The 17,497-nt window shown below is 40.1% G+C and overlaps 2 protein-coding genes across 3 annotated transcripts; one reads left to right on the top strand and one right to left on the bottom strand.

Moving 5' to 3' along the window:
• Positions 1 to 1,498: 1,498 nt before the first annotated feature.
• myl7 (myosin, light chain 7, regulatory) lies at positions 1,499 to 4,785 on the bottom strand. The gene is made up of 7 exons (XM_012831367.3): positions 4,683 to 4,785; positions 4,011 to 4,112; positions 3,181 to 3,256; positions 2,943 to 3,047; positions 2,478 to 2,556; positions 2,312 to 2,360; positions 1,499 to 2,117 (listed from the first exon to the last, which is right to left on the bottom strand). The coding sequence occupies exons 1-7, from the start codon at positions 4,764 to 4,766 to the stop codon at positions 2,013 to 2,015; spliced, it is 600 nt and encodes a 199-aa protein (XP_012686821.2). The 5' UTR covers positions 4,767 to 4,785; the 3' UTR covers positions 1,499 to 2,012.
• Positions 4,786 to 7,145: 2,360 nt separating this feature from the next.
• On the top strand, positions 7,146 to 17,404 carry gck (glucokinase (hexokinase 4)). Of its 2 annotated transcripts, none has more exons than XM_031569935.1 (10): positions 7,146 to 7,214; positions 10,805 to 10,967; positions 12,255 to 12,409; positions 12,644 to 12,763; positions 12,882 to 12,977; positions 13,233 to 13,332; positions 13,926 to 14,109; positions 15,463 to 15,618; positions 15,927 to 16,160; positions 16,493 to 17,404. In XM_031569935.1, the coding sequence occupies exons 1-10, from the start codon at positions 7,170 to 7,172 to the stop codon at positions 16,638 to 16,640; spliced, it is 1,401 nt and encodes a 466-aa protein (XP_031425795.1). In that variant the 5' UTR covers positions 7,146 to 7,169; the 3' UTR covers positions 16,641 to 17,404. The 2 variants fall into 2 exon arrangements, with proteins under 2 accessions (XP_031425795.1, XP_012686820.1); XM_012831366.3 differs by lacking the exon at positions 7,146 to 7,214 and adding an exon at positions 9,914 to 10,057.
• Positions 17,405 to 17,497: the final 93 nt, after the last annotated feature.

Below are 17,497 nucleotides of genomic sequence, written 5' to 3'. Positions count from 1 at the left end.
TGTGAGTGTGAGTGTGAGTGTGAGTGTGTGTGTGTGTGTGCGAGTGCGAGTGCAGAATTGATTTCACTTTTAAGATGATGCACCACTCTAGTTTCTTTCACTGTTTGTGCTCTATTGAAAAGTTGAACAGAATTATGAAGTAGGCGACAGCTGACTTTAATTGAGCTCTCAACATGCAATGATAAATGGTTAAAAATATAGTTGCGATCATTAAAAGAAACCTTTGGGATTTTTCAACAAAGTCATAGGCAATTATTTACTACAGGCAAAGTAAGGTCATGAAGTCACAAATTAGCATCAGCTCATACAAGTATGACAAAAGATACTTTAATTTGTGATACAGCCATTCAAGTGTTTTTGAATTCAGACAGCCAACTGGAGTTCATGGCTTATATCTGGGAATCAAACTAGAGTTTTAAGTAATTTGTTGTTAAATATGAGAACTTCTTGTATCCCTGTACTTTGTGTGCTGATAAATGATGATGATGATGATGATGAAGATGGGGTCACGGCCACGGGCACCAGGCCCAACAGGGACGGAACCTTCCAGATGAGAAAGACTCTGGAGATACTGGAGTGTCAGGGTCACTACGACATGCTCTAGAACAGGATGTGATTTTCAAAACTGTCAACATCTATCAGAAAATACTATATCGTCGAAGTAACTCATACCATGTAGCCTGATGTATTAAACAGTGTTTGTTGCAGGGGCTGAAGCTTTCATTTAGGTTGGCAATCATTTCATACCACACTTGACAGTAGGGAGGTGATGGGACAATTCACAGTTTTTCGAAAGCAGTCAATAATATTATTTATCGTTACACCAATCGCCTAATGTAATGGATCCATTTAACATTTGAATTATGACCAGCATTTTCTACCAGGGAGGGGAAGCCAGGGAGTTGTGGGTAGTTTACTAAATAATTCAGCTCCACACAGTGCACAGCATCATTTACGGCTTTAAAAAATAAAAGCCTCAAACTTCATTCCCAATTGAGCCCACTTTACATATTTAACATGAAAATATAATAAGAGAGGCATTGCTGGGAATAATGTGAGCATTTTACTAGCTGGTAGTGTGATGCTTTTATTAAATATTTACAATCAGTATGACACTGTTACAGGCTGTCAAAACCACAATGTGTGGGACAGTTGAATGAATGGCAGAGTTGAATGTCACGAAAAATGTCAGTGTTTGTCATGAAATTCTAATATAGGCAATCGACTCTATCATGGATCTACAGACAGGATGAGGGTTTCTAGGACAAGCCAGTGAGCACTGTTGTTTTATTTGACTGCTGACAGATCTCTCTCACAAGAGCCAGGAGGGTGCTGATGAAAGGCAAATCATTCATTCGATAATAATATTATTAATTCAATAATTCAATCAATAATAACAATTCAATGTAAACGGACACAAACATTCATTCTGAATTTAAATACAAAACACCTATTCTAATATACCGTATGTCAGTGAAATGAAGAGTTTGAACAGGGCTGATTTGAAAGTTTATATTTTGCATGGATCACAGCAAGTGGGAAGAGCGCTCTCCTCAAATGTTTTAAGGAATAAAGCATTCTGAATAGGTCAAATTAGGGTCATAATTACATTATGAGATGAGAGTTATACCTTGTACAATTTAATGAATGTGTCTGAAGTGATTTGTATTTGCTCATTTTACACTGTTTTCCTTCATCCTAATCAAATAAGCGCCCTGCGGTACATGAGTATGTGACTGCCATTAAGGAAAGGGCAGAGAAAAGACTTCAGAAAGCATATACAATGTAGTTATCACGCATTGCATGGCATTCGGTCTAGGGGCTTTAACTTGTCAAATGTTTTGTATGTCTATGAATGAGATATGATAATGTATCTCCAAAATCTATTCACCAATTAACCAACTGAGTAGGAAATAAAACATTGACTAAAAACGTCTCTTTCACCTAATACATAGTTGTGGAACATGGAACCCTTGTTTTTTTCAGACAGATTCATCTGAGGATTGACAGGCTTATGACTCCTCCTTCTCATCACCATGTGTGATGATGTAACAGAGGGACTTGTAGTCAATGTTGCCGCTCACATCAATTGGCGCTACAGAAAAAGCTTGTTCCACCTAAAACAATTAAAGAGTTTAAGATACTAAATAACAATTCAAAATACAATGTCTGTTTTTCATAATTATGAGCTATGAAACACTCCAGACGTAACAATTTTTGACATATTTTAAACTACAGAGCTTGTCAGTCATCTCTAAACATAATCTAATTAAAATGCAAAACGAGAAAGCAAGCACTTATTTTTACTTACCTCTTCAGCATTGAATTTGTCTGCTTGATTCATAAGAAGCCTTTTGAACCTTCACAGAAAATAAAAACAGAGAAAAGGTCTAGTTAACATTTTTAGAGGATACCCTTTCTCACTGACCTTTCGCAATTAGGACGTATTTACACAGGCTACAATTGTGACAACTTACTCATCCTTGTTGACGAATCCTGTCCCATTGGGGTCAAAGAGTTTGAAGGCATTAAGGATAGTCTCTTCTGGATCTGTTCCTGATTTGTAGAGAATCCAAAAACAGTGTGAACATTTGGGATCTTTTTGTCATGTCTTTTGTTCTGCATGTAGATTAAGTAATTAAAGGTACAGTCCGTGAATCTAATCACGTTCACTTTTTTTCAAATTCAGGAAATTGCTCCTCAGGGTCCTCTGACACATTCAGTGTGTTGCGCTAAAAACAATTTGTGTTCGTACACAGTCCTGGCTCCGTAAAGAATAATATTACAACAAACGCAGTGGCTTGGGGCGAGCCAAAAACAATCATAGCCAATCAATTGGCTGTTGAGATCAAATATCAACAACCTTGCAAAACCGATACCGAACCATGGATTGCATCTTTAAATCACTGTTCATATAAAATATGGGTTAATAATATTGTTACCATTGAGTTTCTCTCCAAAGAGCGTGAGGAAGACCGTGAAGTTGATTGGACCTTTACCCTCTGCCAACATGCCCTCCAGCTCCTCATCCGGTACATTCAGCTTCCCTGCAGTGTGCAACAGGACGATACAGTCAGCACTAGTTAGAATACACCCAAACATACTTACATGCAAACACACACGCACCGGTTATCTTAAGTATACTCTCATCTTTTTTAAATCAGATACATCAAACATTACCCAGTTGTGAATAGGTTTCCTTCAGGTCTTGTTTTTTGATGACACCATCTCGATCTTGATCAATGCAACCAAAAGCCTTTGGAAACAAAATCCAAAGGAATGTGTTAAATTGTCATAGCATATTGCCATTAGATAGAGTCATAACAATTTTCATAGCAATGATGTCTGATACTTAAAGTCTAAGTTCACCCCCAGCTCTGAGCATAACTTCACCCACTGCATCATTTTGAAAAATGCTAAAAGGTGGGCAAGGAGCTGAGAGTGGGGACGTAAACTCCTGTGAATGATGAGTCTCGATCAGTAAATTCAATTCAATTCAATTCAATTTTATTTATATAGCACCAAAACAATACAATTGTCTCAAGGCGCTTTCCAAAGCCCAGTGCCTGAATCCCCTTAGAGCGAGCACAATGGCGACGGGGGCAAGAATGAAAATGAGACTCCCACTCACGGGGCTGGGGGAGGTGAGCCACCCATTTCATGACATAGATATGTAGAAAATGGTTGTAGATAAGTCAGCATCGGCCTTGCAAAGCTCAAGATGATTGTATACAGTAGATGGCGTGTTAAGTCATTTTCAACCCATAAAAGGGTGTTTTTTTATAAAAATGTGTTTCACCACAGTTCAGGCATATAATTTAGGGTGAACAAAAAAAAACACATTTTAGGATGCACTTGCACTTGTTTGGATGAAAACTGAACGATGACAAAGAAATTAATTCACATTTAATATAGGTTACTTTCTCATGCATTGTTTTCAATGCATTGATTGGATTGTGTTTTAGACAGATTGAAACATACATTCGGAAAAAAATGATGTGTAACCGTACCTCCTTGAACTCCTGTATCTGAGACTGTTCAAACATGGAGAACACATTTGAGGAGCCTCTCTGTGCGGTCTTGCCTCTCTTGGCTGCTGCTTTCTTACTGGCCTGAGGGAAGACAAATTAAGATAAAAGGTTCCTGCTCCTTTTCGGTTTCAGTGTCTGAGCTTCGCAGGGTGTGAAGTCCCCTTCAATGGAAACGTTTTTAATGAAGGACTTAGTTATTCCCACGCCTAGTAGCAAATAAATTTGCATTACATTAATATTAATATTAATAATAAATCTAAATGTTCCTATGTACTAGGTCCAATGTGCTTTCTTTCTGTACAAATATGCTTTACAATCAATTGTTCTTTTACTTTCTTGTCTGCATTATCTCCTTTCATTCATTTTTCCCCCCAAGCAAAACTGTTCAAATGCCTCAAATGTGACATACTCTAAACTAAAGAACAGCAAAGGGCTAAAAGGTGAATTGAAGAGCAATTTTTGCAATTCATGTTCAATTCTCTCGGTTTTTCTTAGATCAGTACATTTCACTATTTCCTTTCGGCTCCGGCCTGTAGACAAACATTTCTCATCGACTTGTGTACACATATCTGTTTGAATTTAAGCACATTACACAATTAAACACAAAAATTGTTTTACACACACACAAAAAATAAAATCATCTGTACTCACCATGTTGGTTACTGTGTTGGTGTGCTGTGTATCTGTGAGCGCCCAGCACACAAGCCTAGCTGATAAGTGTTTTATGTATGGCATGGCTTATCTCTTACCCTGCCTATAAAAAGACATTGGGGACTAGCACAGTCCCTTACATGGCCATCTGAGACCTGTCTGTGCTGGGGGGCCATGATAAGTGTCCAAGTGGTCAGATTCCATTGGGGTGGAAACAATTGGGGAAGGTGTGGTGAAGCTTTTTCTGGGGGGGTGTGCTGTGAGCATACGCAACACTAACAAAAGAGGAGAATATACTCTGGGGGACAAAAAGTTGAATTTCACGCTTTGTTTTGGTTCCTTTCTGTCTTTTATTGTCTTCGTAAAATAAATCAACTACCTTCCAACCAACAAGCAAATAAATAGCAGCCAGAAAAATGTATCTCCAAGTACACAAGTCAATTTTTCCATAGGGATTATTTCTTTAAAAAACACTAAAAACGACCAACCTCCGGTCGACTTGCATACTCTGTTGTCATAAGAGTCTCTTTGAAGGTAGGGTAGGCAATGTTGGAGAAACCAGCAAGAGTAAGCTAGATTTTGAAAGTATACATTTAAAATAAAAATTCCGGCCCCTTGCTTCAGGCCTTGCACGAGTCCACGTTGGGGAGTGTTGGGGAGAGGAGCGCAGTGAATCATTGTCATCGCTAATCATGTCTCATTTCAAGATCATTTGATTTATTCATTGCTGTCGGGATGTAAAGAGAATTTCAAGAGATATGATAAAAAAAGACTTCTGAAATCCATTGCCTACCCTTGCTTTAACTGCAGAGGGGACACAATCTGCGGGTAGGTGATCTAGAATTACATTGAAGGTAATAGACAAAAATACCTATGTTGATAAACGAGTGAAGTTCATCTTGTCATCTGGGGTGAGGGTGGCACTGTTTCACATATTGTAATACTAGTAAGTACGTACAATTCAGGAAAACAACCTCATGTCTGTGGCAGGACAACGGCTTGGCACATTTTATGTTTCAAAGAAAAGAAAAACATGATTGGTTCTTTTTTTTGGGGTGAAATACCGTTTTACCGGAAGTTTGAGAGTCTACTATTTAAAGCAACATGCTACAGTAACACAAAAGGTGTGTTTTCATAGGCAACACAGTTTGGGATCATCATCAAATTAATTTTGATGGTAAACACACCTGCCATTCCCCCCAGACGCTCAGGCTATACACTATTGTCTTACCTGTGGCCCGGGCTGGAAACCCTGTGCAAATGCAAGAAAAACTTTCACAGTGCAAAGCTACTAACAATACAAGTCATAAGATAGCACACTGAGCTTTTATTAGTTTAGGTCATTCCCTCACTAGTTTTAGATCAAAACTTACTGCTGCTTTAATGTCACTGCAGATTAAACTGGTCTTCTGGTCATGTTTGAAAATCCACGCCACTCCTCACTCACTTGTTCTGACAAATTCCTGAAGATGACTTGCATGCTTGGGCCTGCTTGTCATTTAGACACTCTACGAAACAACATGATTGGTGGAGCTGTGTGCCAGTCAAATTTCTTCATGCGAGTGGCGTGGCTGTAGGCTACTCATTCAGTGTTTTCTCAAGTAATTTTGCCCCATTTAACAATTTCCCCCTGGCCACTTAACACACGGCCTGCTAAGTATTTTCCATACCACAGTTGTATTGAGACATTTCCAGGACAGTGCTTTTGGAGAGGGTTGGCATGGAAACCACTGCGTAGTCCCACACCACCTATGTGCTGTGTAGTTGTGGATCCGGCCAGGTGTGTATGCATGTGCGTGTGTGACTTACTTCAAAATGGGTGAAAGTGTTTGGTTTCCATAGTTACTGCCAGATCAAGTGGTTTACGAGAAGTAAAAGAAACAAAAGAAGTAAAGGAATACCGGGAAAAGGAATAATTGTCAGATGAATTACACTTGAGAGATTATTTCAGGACAAACAGTACGGAGGGCTGCTGAAGTGGGTGACGGTGGCACTGTGCGATATGGTGTTTCAGCAGACCCTGATGAGAGCAGACACCTGTTGTTGACGCAAGATGATCTGGATGGACTCTGTGAAGATGTACGTTTAAAAACAACCAGACAGAAGAGAATTCTTCACAGGCCTGTATGATACAACTTTTTGGGGAGCAAAACTGTTGCATTGACATAGGATTGCTTAAGGATTGTTCAACAGCACATGCACAAGTTGAAAGAATGAGTTAGGAACTGCAGTGATGTTGGCCCCTTAAAGTCCACTTCTCGTAACTATAAAGTGCTGGAAAATGACTGTGATAGCTTGCTGTCCATAAAACCAGTTATTCGCAGACTGTAACGAGCATTAAAAAATTGATAAATTAGGCTTTTAGTCAATCTAGTTACAAATTACAAAGAACGAGTGAATGTTTTCAAATCATATCAAGAACAAATGATCTAAACCTTTGCACTGCTTGTTCACAAAAGGCTACGTCGTCTCCTGTAGTTAGCACACATGACCGGAGGGAGATGTGGGATGGATCCACATACCATGGAAAAGGTAAATAAATTAAAGGTGATAGTTTTCACACAGCACATGGTGTTTTTGAGCTATGCATTTGGATTAACATAACACGTGCTATGTATAGCATCACATATGGTCTTGTTTAACATATGGTATCTTTTATGTAATGAGAACTTGCATTGTGTAAGTCCGGGAGTTGCAGTAAAAAAAAAAGATTATACAATTATATTACACAAAGGCATAGTATTTTTTATAAATCTAAATTAAGTTAAACTGTTATGGTTTTTGTATGCATAAAATGGTAGACAATGTCTAACAAGATGAGGAGCAAGGCCAACAAATAGTGCATCCAAGAAAAATGGCAAAGAATTTCCAGTGGTGAAACAACTGTTATTTTCAGCCTCCACCACTTGCTTTCCCTGTTCTGATCTCAAATCACTGCTTAAAGCTCTCCTAGCTTTCTTTAAATCTATGTGGCAGGAATATTAGTTTCTGAACACCTACTTGGAAAAGTAGTCATCTACATACAAATGTGTCCATTTGGAAGTGTCCCCCCCTCCCTTCCCCCCAAATATTCAGGAAGACATTAATGAATGAATCGAACAGTGAATGACGGACCGATTGCGTAATGCCTAGAGGATATGACGTATCTGAAATTTCATACATGGCTTTAAATAATGGTTCTAACGGACTGGCAGGGAGAGCTAAACATTATATGCAAATGATCCTTGCAGGTGAGATGGTGGAGAATGACAGCGGACTGCATAAGAGATGAAAGCTGAAAGCAATATGTGCAGTCTTTCATGACAACAACTTGTTGTTGACATAAAGTGACCTTGATGGACACTGAAAAAAATGTATGCAAATATCTGTAGTTATTGTAATTTGATTATGCTAATATATTAATTATTCTTAGAAAAACCTTCTGGTAATTATTTGCCAACTTTTATTATCTTTTGGTGTTCCAAGGAAGAACTTATCTTATCTTGACTTTCCAGCCATAGACAGAAGCTATTCCTGGAGAAGGTTTTTACAGATAAGGAACTTCATCAGTGGGTTGAAATATGTGTAGGGATTGGTAATAATCAATCAATTATGCTAACAGTCACATAGTAGCAATGTTTCTGTAACAGCACTTTTTTGATAATCTTTTACAGAATATACTTTTTTGTAGTTTGATTTGTATTCACTCACTAAGAAATACAATGGATCAGCTCTGTATATCAGTTAGGGAGAGAGAGAGAGAGAGAGAGAGAAAGAGAGAGAGAGAGAGAGAGAGAGAGCGAGAGAGCGAGAGAGAGAGATCTGTAATAAGTTTAATAAGGCGAGATGATGATCTGCAAAGAGGCACTATACACACATTCAGGCCCTACCCATATGTACGTTTCAGCAAATTACCTTTTCTCCTCTTTTCTGTCAACCCACTGCCACCTGCCATATACCTCTCTCCTTTGAATTTGTTTTTTAATGTTGACCCGTTTTATGCAATGAGCCTGATTCCAGTTCCTTTTTTGGCTGCAGCAAGTGACTCACTTGTATGTGCACATTACTCTTCACCTCTTTGCCTGTCCTCGGCATGACATGACTGTTTTTGGTGAGGGTGACCTCAAAGCCTGAGAGATTGGATTGGGTCATTTCTAAATATAAACCTCTGTTTGAACTGATAAGAATTTTTAACACAACCTCCACGTAGCAGAGTGGAAGGTTAGAGTTCAGGGGTCATCTGTTGTCCAGGATCTTTCGATGACATGTGGGATACTGCCATGTGTCTGTACAGTATGTTTTGATATGTGACACATTGCTTAGCTCAATAAATTATCGTTACCCATTTAGGATTAATCAGTGTTTTTTTGCAGGTACATTTGTGACACACATTTTGATGGGAATGATGGGACAGTGCTCAACGTTCCCCTAATCTAAACATTGCTGATAAGCCTATCTCAACTGCTGCAAATTTGCCAGATAAACAAACCAAACTATATTTAGCAGGGTGAAGTGTATCTATATTTGGAAGGGTTAAGATCCCAGGTGAGCTATTCTTAGATACAGATCTTTAGACTTTAGACTAGAGAGTTTTTGTATTCACCTTTTTACATTTTCAGGATATTATTAACATAACTTCACATGCATTAAATTAAATTCTTTGTCCAAATTGTTAATTTAAAGCAAATAATGAGTTCTAGATGAACTACTGTCTCTATCTGCCGATGAAATTATTGACCAATTTACAATTTACAATTTCAAACACGAAGAGGGTTACTGAACACTTAATCATATATTCAAAAGCAGTTTGTCTGTATTAAGTGTTTTGTGTTTTTATGAGTGCAAAATAATTAGTGTTTGATGTTGAACACACACACACACACACACTTCCTTATACACATGTATGTATTGTGTTCACAGCTAGTCCATGAACTGTGAACATGAGGTTGTGTAAAACTGACCATACATCAGAAATTAGGGAGAGTCACCTGAAAAGCTACAGATTTTGTGTCCTTGACCGTCAAGGACCTCACTATCAGGCGACTTAGTGGCATGTGTGTGTGTCTGTGTGTGTGCTCGCAAGTGTGTGTGTGTGTATGTGTGTGTGTGTGTATGTGTGTGTGTGTGTGAGAGAGAGCATGTGTGAGTGGGTATTAATGTGTATACATTGGGAAGCGTCACGTGTGTACACAGTGAAGACCACCCTCAGGCCAACCCCCTGATCTAGAGTATAAAAACAGTTGATCAGTCCACACACATACACACAAAGTGCTTTCAGATGTGCACACACACAGACCTTTAGAAGCGTTGCGAATATGCTCTGTGTCAGTACATATCGTGAGCAGCCACTGGCGATGCCGTGCACATACAAGTCCGTTCTGGAGAAGGTCCTCATGGTAAGAAGCAAAGCTCTTTGTTTCATTCGTTTTTATACAGAGATGAACATAGAAGCCAGAACAGACCACAGAACAGGTCAACATTTGAATATGTTTATGGTGAACATGATATTCAAAATGCTGTTATATGATGAAGAAAAACATTTTGTTGTTATGAAATATCAGTAACTGAAAACATGAAAGTACATAAACTATTACAATGTTATGTTTTTTTTTTCCATTTCAACTATAACTTTATATTCTCTATAGACAGATCGATAACAATATACTTTTTGTCTGGATCGAAAAACAAACATATCAAATTTAATTCTGCTTAACAATCTCTCTTTCTTTTTTTCTCACACTTTCTCTGTGTCTTTTTATCTTCCCTCTCTCTTTCCCTCCCCTCTTCCTCACTCTCCCTTTCTCCTATTGTCTCCCTCTTATCTGTCATTCTCTCTCTCTCTCTATCTATATATCTCTCTCTCTCTCTCATCCCACTCCCCTCTCTTTCTCAATCTGTCTCTTTTCCTGACATTCTCTCTCTATATATATGTCTATCTATCAATCTGTATGTATGTCTGTCTGTCTGTCTGTCTGTCTATCTATCTATCTCTGTCTCTCATCCCCTCCCCCCTCTCTTTCCCCCTCTGCCTCTCTCCCTGTCATTCAATCAAACTATCTATCCTTCATCCCCCTCCTCTTTCTCTCTCTCTCTGTGTCTTTCTCTTTTCTCTCTCCTCCCCCCTTGTCTCTCCTTCTCTCTAGGTGGACCAGATCCTGTCTGAGTTCCTGCTGAAGAAGGAGGAGCTGCGGGAGGTGATGGGGAGGATGCAGCAGGAGATGGAGCGCGGCCTCCGCCTGGAGACGCACAACGAGGCCAGCATCAAGATGCTGCCCACCTACGTCCGCTCCACTCCAGAGGGTTCAGGTACCGGTAGCCCACATTCCTCACAATTCTTTCAGATCAAACAAAAAGTGTATTTTGTGTGGTATGGGGTGCTAATTAAAAGAAATATTTGAATGAATTGCCATCTAACCGTAAAAAACACAAAAACTCAAGCCCATAGTAAATAAAATTAATAAAAGTTTATCTTATCTTATCTTATCTTGTTATCTCTTATGTTTTTTTTTTCAAGGCCTATGAATCTCAGATTGAAAGAAATAACTCACTGATCCATTTGTCTTTTAGTAAACATTGAATATGGGTCCCACAGACCCGAACACCAGAGGAGAGTTAACTAGCCCATCACCTGTGGGACAGGGTGGTAGGAGGGTTGACTGTTAGAAGGAGCTGCTTTGTCTTAAAAAAGATGGGTGTGGCAAGCTGTTGAAACAACCCTAATTGAAAGCATCATTTATCTGGAAGGGTTGACTGTTTCAATATCTTTGCTTTGATAAGATCTGTTTTGAATCAGGTTGCTTTCTAACTTGAGAATGTGACCTCCTTGACTTGCTGTGTAAGGTATATTGAAATAAAAGGAAGTCAATGGCATGTCATGGACATATTTGTGGTGCAATATGATCTTTGGGATTTTCAAAAGAAAACAGAATGATCTCAGTATTCTGTCAGGAAGCGTATATAAACTTCATAGGAGGGTCATATAAACTTATTTTGTAAAGCAGCATCTAAAATGTGATTTCTTGCCCTGGGAGCTCAGGCCCTGGGCTCTGTAAGGCGCCTTGAGACCTTTTTATCATTTTGGCACTATATAAATAAAATTGATTTGAATTGAATTCAAATCACTTATATTAAACCTTTCCACAGTCAAACAATAAAAATGACCACTGCACTTAATTTTATTATTTTGGCACTATACACATAAAATGTATTTTAATTGAATTAAAATCACTTATATTAAACCTTTCCACAGTCAAACAATAAAAATGACCACTGTATGGGTGGTTCCATGCTTCAGTGGTTGAGATGAAGATCTAGATTTCTAAGGCTAATCACCTGCTTCAAGTTTGTGGTTACCACCTGCCTGCAAAACAGTATTCCTGACCTGACCTGCATTCTTGGGCAGCCAATTGTATTTTAGACATGTATGTAGCATACCATACATATGAGTGTATGTATGTCTTTTACAGAGATGTGGAGAAATTAAGTGATGTGTGAAGTGCTGAAGAGATACGGGTTTTGTGTCGTGTGAATCTTACTTTAACATTTGTTTAATCATTTCATTTTCATAAATCTTACCTCTTGCCTGGCCCTCAGAGGTGGGTGACTTTCTGGCTCTGGACCTCGGAGGCACCAACTTCAGGGTGATGCTGGTGAAGGTTGGAGAGGATGAGGAGAAAGGCTGGAAGGTGGAGACCAAGTACTACATGTACTCCATCCCAGAGGACGCCATGACGGGCACTGCGGAGATGGTGAGCATCTAGAACCCAGGATGTAAAAGTTTACCCACAGAGCACCTGGCAGTGTTACGGATCTGAAACAAATATAATTTAAAGAAAAAAATCGTAAACATGTAGCAGGGAAATAATATAGAGGGATGAACAAAACCACGTCCCTCTGTAGACCATTCACCTATGACTGCCTCTGACAAGAAAACGTCATGTTTACGTCGTGATGGTGTTACTCTGGTTTCCCTCCTCGGCCAGCTCTTTGACTACATCGCTGAGTGCATCTCAGACTTCCTGGACAAACACCAAATCAAACACAAGAAACTTCCTCTGGGGTTCACCTTCTCATTCCCCGTGCGGCATGAGGACCTGGATAAGGTGAGGACTATAGAGCCCTTCGCCTCTGGACCGTGCAGTGTTCAGTTTCAGTGGCACGTCATCATTAAGGAGGACTTTCTGATCTTCTGGTCTGATCTGGTCTGTGTGTATTTGTTAGGGCATTCTGCTGAACTGGACCAAAGGGTTTAAGGCATCTGGGGCCGAGGGGAATAACGTGGTGGGATTGCTGAGAGATGCCATCAAACGGAGAGGGGTATGCACGCGCACAGACATATCTACACCAGCCACTCTTGACTTCATAAATACAAACTCCTGCTGAGTTTAAAGGTTTAATTTTCATACTATTCTAATGTTTCAGACTGCCAAACTGCAGCATATTAACATGTACCCATACAAAACAGTTAACTGTATTCTGTGTGCATGAGTTGAAGAAACAGGCAAACCTGAGATCATTTTTTTATGAGAAAGTTTTTGAGGTAGTGATCTAATCTGACTCTTTTCTCCACAGGACTTTGAAATGGATGTGGTTGCCATGGTGAATGACACAGTGGCCACCATGATTTCCTGTTACTATGAGGACCGCAGCTGTGAAGTGGGCATGATTGTTGGTAAGCAGATGCAGAGGTCTTCACAATGACAGCAAAGAAAATGACAGGGAAGGCAATGACACAAAAAAGGAAAGGAGATGGCAGCAACAACCAATCTCTCTGTTTTTCTGGCCATCTCCCAATACATCTCTCCTTTTTTCTCTAATAACATCTTTCCTTTCCCCTCTATTTCCTTCTCTCCAACTGTCTTTTTCAGAATCTCTCTCTCTCTCATAATCTCTCTCCTACTCTCGCTCTCTCTCTGTCTGTCTGATTCAACTGATCCAGTGGAAGTATTTAGGGGGATGGTGGCAGGTTGAATCAAAATGGAAAATGCTTACCATAAATTGGTTAATGATATTGTGTGTTTTTGTATCACTGTTTGGGGGGCTGGGGGGTTGTTAGTCAAGTAGGAGAGGATCTGAGGATCTACTACATGTGGACCTGATAGGATGTCCATATTGGATCTAATACATGTGGATCTGATAGGAGGTCCATATTGGATGTTCTCATGCATCATCATTTTTAAGGGGACAATGACGTAAAGGTTTGAATACTGCTTCAGTAAATGTGTGTTAAACTTCTCTCGGTCACATCCCCTTGGTAATTCTCAGGCACTGGCTGTAATGCGTGTTACATGGAGGAGATGCGGACCGTGGAGCTGGTAGAGGGGGAGGAGGGCCGCATGTGTGTGAACACGGAGTGGGGTGCGTTTGGGGCCAACGGCGAGCTGGAGGAGTTCCGTCTGGAGTATGACAGAGTGGTGGACGAGACGTCCCTCTACCCTGGCCAGCAGCTGTGAGTCCTCCTCCTTCCAAAACACTCAACAATGAACTAAATTAGATTAGATAAGATTCAAGTTAACTTTATTATCATTTTGCAAACAGGTACAAAAACAATTTATATTATTGTTATTATATATATTAACAATATATATATATTATTGTTATTATTTTTGCAGTTATAGAGTAAGATTATGTATGGCAACTCCATGTATGTATAGCCATGAATAGCCATCCCCATCCACCAAGCACTGCTGTAGCTTCAAGAGTTCAACTAAGCTAATAAACTCTAATGGGACAGCTCCATTTATAACGAATAATAATTGACAACCGAGCTAAACAATGATCTTAGCTTGAAAACTTGACATCCTACGTATCCCTTTAATATAAAATATGGTTAAACTTGTGAAGAGAATATCAAAGCTAACAGTGTATGATGACATTTAAGGTGACCCAGACCTTGAGCTGTGAGATATTTACCCACCTCTCCAGCCTTGATGTTGAATGTTTTTCACCCAATTACATCCTTTTAACTCTACACAGATGCTGACTATATGTCAAAAGCTGTTGACTCGTGTAAACACCATTCCTAGAAAAGACCCGTGCTATGACGTGCACGACTGTGTGTGTGCACATTAAAGCGTCAGCTGATCAGTCTGATGGACCTACACACACACGTTTTACGGACAAATTTCTCCTGTGCGACCAACATGCTAATGATGTATGCAGTTGCTATAGCCTTCACTCCCTCTCTCTCTCCCTCTCTCTCTTGTTTTCTTTCTATCTCTCTGCCACTCGACCTTTTCTCTCTCCCCCTCACTCCGTGTCTTTTGGTTCTGTGAGGTCCTCACCTGATGGTGAGCCGAGACTCTTGTGTGGTCTCCAGGCGACCGGCTTGTTTTTCTGCAAGGCGGCTAGCCAGAGCAGGGGCCACGTCAGCCATGGGGACACAGAGAGGTGGATTAATGGCAGCCTGCTCTCATTAGCTGTGTGCCTCTAATGGTTGTTTACTGTGGGCCAACACCTTAGCTCTTGGTAGTTCACTCGCACTCTGCTTCCCACTTTCTCTCTTTATTTCATTCATTCTTACTTACTTACTTTTGTTTTTAAGTATATCTTTCTTTCATACTTGTTTTCTCTCTGCCAGCTCAAACACTCTTCCAATGGTGTTTTTTCCCTATAGGTGACAGCAACAGTCTGTGTGAAAATGTATTTTTTTATGAAGGGGAGAAACGGTTTCATCCAAGGGACTACTCAACTCAATGTGAAAAATCGTCTCAGGCCACAACATCCAGGCAGAAGTAATGCAGCGGTTAAGTTCAATCTCTTTCATTCTATCCCATCCTAATTTCTCTTCTCAACACTCTAGGTATGAGAAGTTGATCAGTGGCAAGTATATGGGCGAGCTGGTGCGACTGGTGCTGTTGAAGCTGGTGAATGAGGACCTGCTGTTTAATGGCGAGGCCTCCGACCTCCTCAAGACCAGAGGGAGCTTTGAGACACGCTTTGTCTCACAGATTGAGAGGTGAGATGGACAAGGTGTCCTTCGACCTCAGAACAGTACTGAGATGATAAGCGACTATTGAGAGATCTGCCGACTTCAAAAATTCTTGTTCATAGAAACATTCTAGGAATCATGTAACCTCTTGGAAATATTTACTTACTGATTTGCTGTAAATTACATCAGGCTTTCATTTTTAATGTAGCCTCTGATCTTTGGATTACATTGTGTTGACATACATATGTAAAAAGTCTGAATACACATTATTCTCTTGCATTTACATACGTCAACACCATCGACATATCTAAAATGATCTCCATCTCCACTCTCAGTGACTTAGGGGACAGGAAACAGATCTTCAACATCCTGAGCACGCTCGGAGTTCTGCCATCTGAGCTGGACTGTGACATTGTGCGTCTAGCGTGTGAGCGAGTGTCCACACGCGCCGCCCACATGTGCGGAGCCGGGCTGGCCGGCGTCATTAACCGTATGAGGGAGCGCCGCAGCCAGGAGGCGCTAAAGATCACTGTGGGTGTGGATGGCTCTGTCTACAAACTGCATCCTCGGTGAGGGGAATGGGTTATGCCAGTGTTTGGGTTGGTGTGAGTGTGTACATTTGTGTGCATTCACTTAAATAGATAAGACATAACCAGCATTTGAAGAACTGTCCCTCACACACACACACACACACACACAACAACTCATAATAACATTTCATATATAAATATCAGACGGTTGAATTTAGCTTTCTGAAGCAGAATGTTATTTTCTGTGCAGTTGTTGGTCACTCATAATACACAAATAGGTTGAGGATGGTAGAGTACACATACAGGGAAACTAAAGCGCTTGGCAAACATAAACGGATGACACGTTTGTTTTGTTCTTCCCCTCTGCTCAGGTTTCAAGAACGGTTTCACAAAATTGTGCGGGAACTGACACCAAACTGTGACATAACTTTCATCCAGTCGGAGGAAGGAAGTGGACGAGGCGCTGCATTGATCTCGGCAGTGGCTTGCAAGATGGCAGCTTGCATCTTGACCCACTAAGAGATGCTGATGGGCCTCTGGGTTTCAATGGAGGAAGAATTAGGACTGCAGGACAGCTGAACTACATTGTTACCTACAGCTCATGCACAATGGTCTTTTAGATCTTTCTCCAGATGAGAGAATTAGCTGGAAGAGCAAGGCTCAGTGTAAACAGTGGACATCATTACCTCTTGGGCAACTCGCCATTCACAGAGACTGCTTTATCACAGTGTAAAAACATGCCAGCTTTTCAAGAGAATCCCCTCATGACTGTGATGTTGAGTCATTGAAGCTTATTATCTCAGTGTCTCTGGGCATGTACATAGGTTCCCCTTGCTAACATTTTGATCACCTCATGATTTACAGAGGGTTCTGTTTACATTTGAAACATTTCCATGTAGCAGAATATTTAGACTCAATAGATGCTAAATCCCATTAACACCTCCTTTTGTGGATAGGAACGTTTGGTGACATTTGGCACCGTTGGTAGACCTATGTGATGACACTTGAAGTTCTGAGTTGATCGGTGACCACACAGAGGGAGAGAGAGAAGAAGAAGAAGAAGAAGAAGAAGAAGAAGAAGCAACTGTATTATATCCTCAGCTGAAATTTCTGCTGAATTTGTTTAATAATTGATTGACCTTTTTATTTATTAACATGTAAATTAATGTGTAGCCTGTTACCTGTTAAACTGTTATGACTGGGATATTTGGTAGATGAATCACCTATGCTTTGTACATGTGAAATTATTAAATTACTGTAAATAAAGAAATGGTATTGGAAAACGGATGGTGGATGTATGGCTCAAAGTAATCCCTTGTTCGTTCTCTCATTCAGGGAACATGTATCAAGATACATATTTTCACCCGGAATAATTT

Source organism: Clupea harengus, chromosome 7 (genome assembly GCF_900700415.2).
Source record: "Clupea harengus chromosome 7, Ch_v2.0.2, whole genome shotgun sequence".
Classification (NCBI taxonomy): Eukaryota; Metazoa; Chordata; class Actinopteri; order Clupeiformes; family Clupeidae; genus Clupea; species Clupea harengus.
Note: the sequence above shows the minus strand (reverse complement) of the source record. Positions and strands in the feature narration are given on the sequence as shown.

Coding starts and splice junctions, on each gene's coding strand:
- gck (XM_012831366.3), top strand. CDS start 9,977: ATGCTCTGTGTCAGTACATATCGTGAGCAGCCACTGGCGATGCCGTGC. Junction 10,058..10,804: donor TTCTGGAGAAGGTCCTCATG/GTAAGAAGCAAA, acceptor CCTTCTCTCTAG/GTGGACCAGATCCTGTCTGA. Junction 16,161..16,492: donor GTCTACAAACTGCATCCTCG/GTGAGGGGAATG, acceptor CCCTCTGCTCAG/GTTTCAAGAACGGTTTCACA.
- myl7 (XM_012831367.3), bottom strand. CDS start 4,766: ATGCCATACATAAAACACTTATCAGCTAGGCTTGTGTGCTGGGCGCTC. Junction 2,361..2,477: donor GGATTCGTCAACAAGGATGA/GTAAGTTGTCAC, acceptor TTTTCTGTGAAG/GTTCAAAAGGCTTCTTATGA. Junction 2,118..2,311: donor ACAAATTCAATGCTGAAGAG/GTAAGTAAAAAT, acceptor TAATTGTTTTAG/GTGGAACAAGCTTTTTCTGT.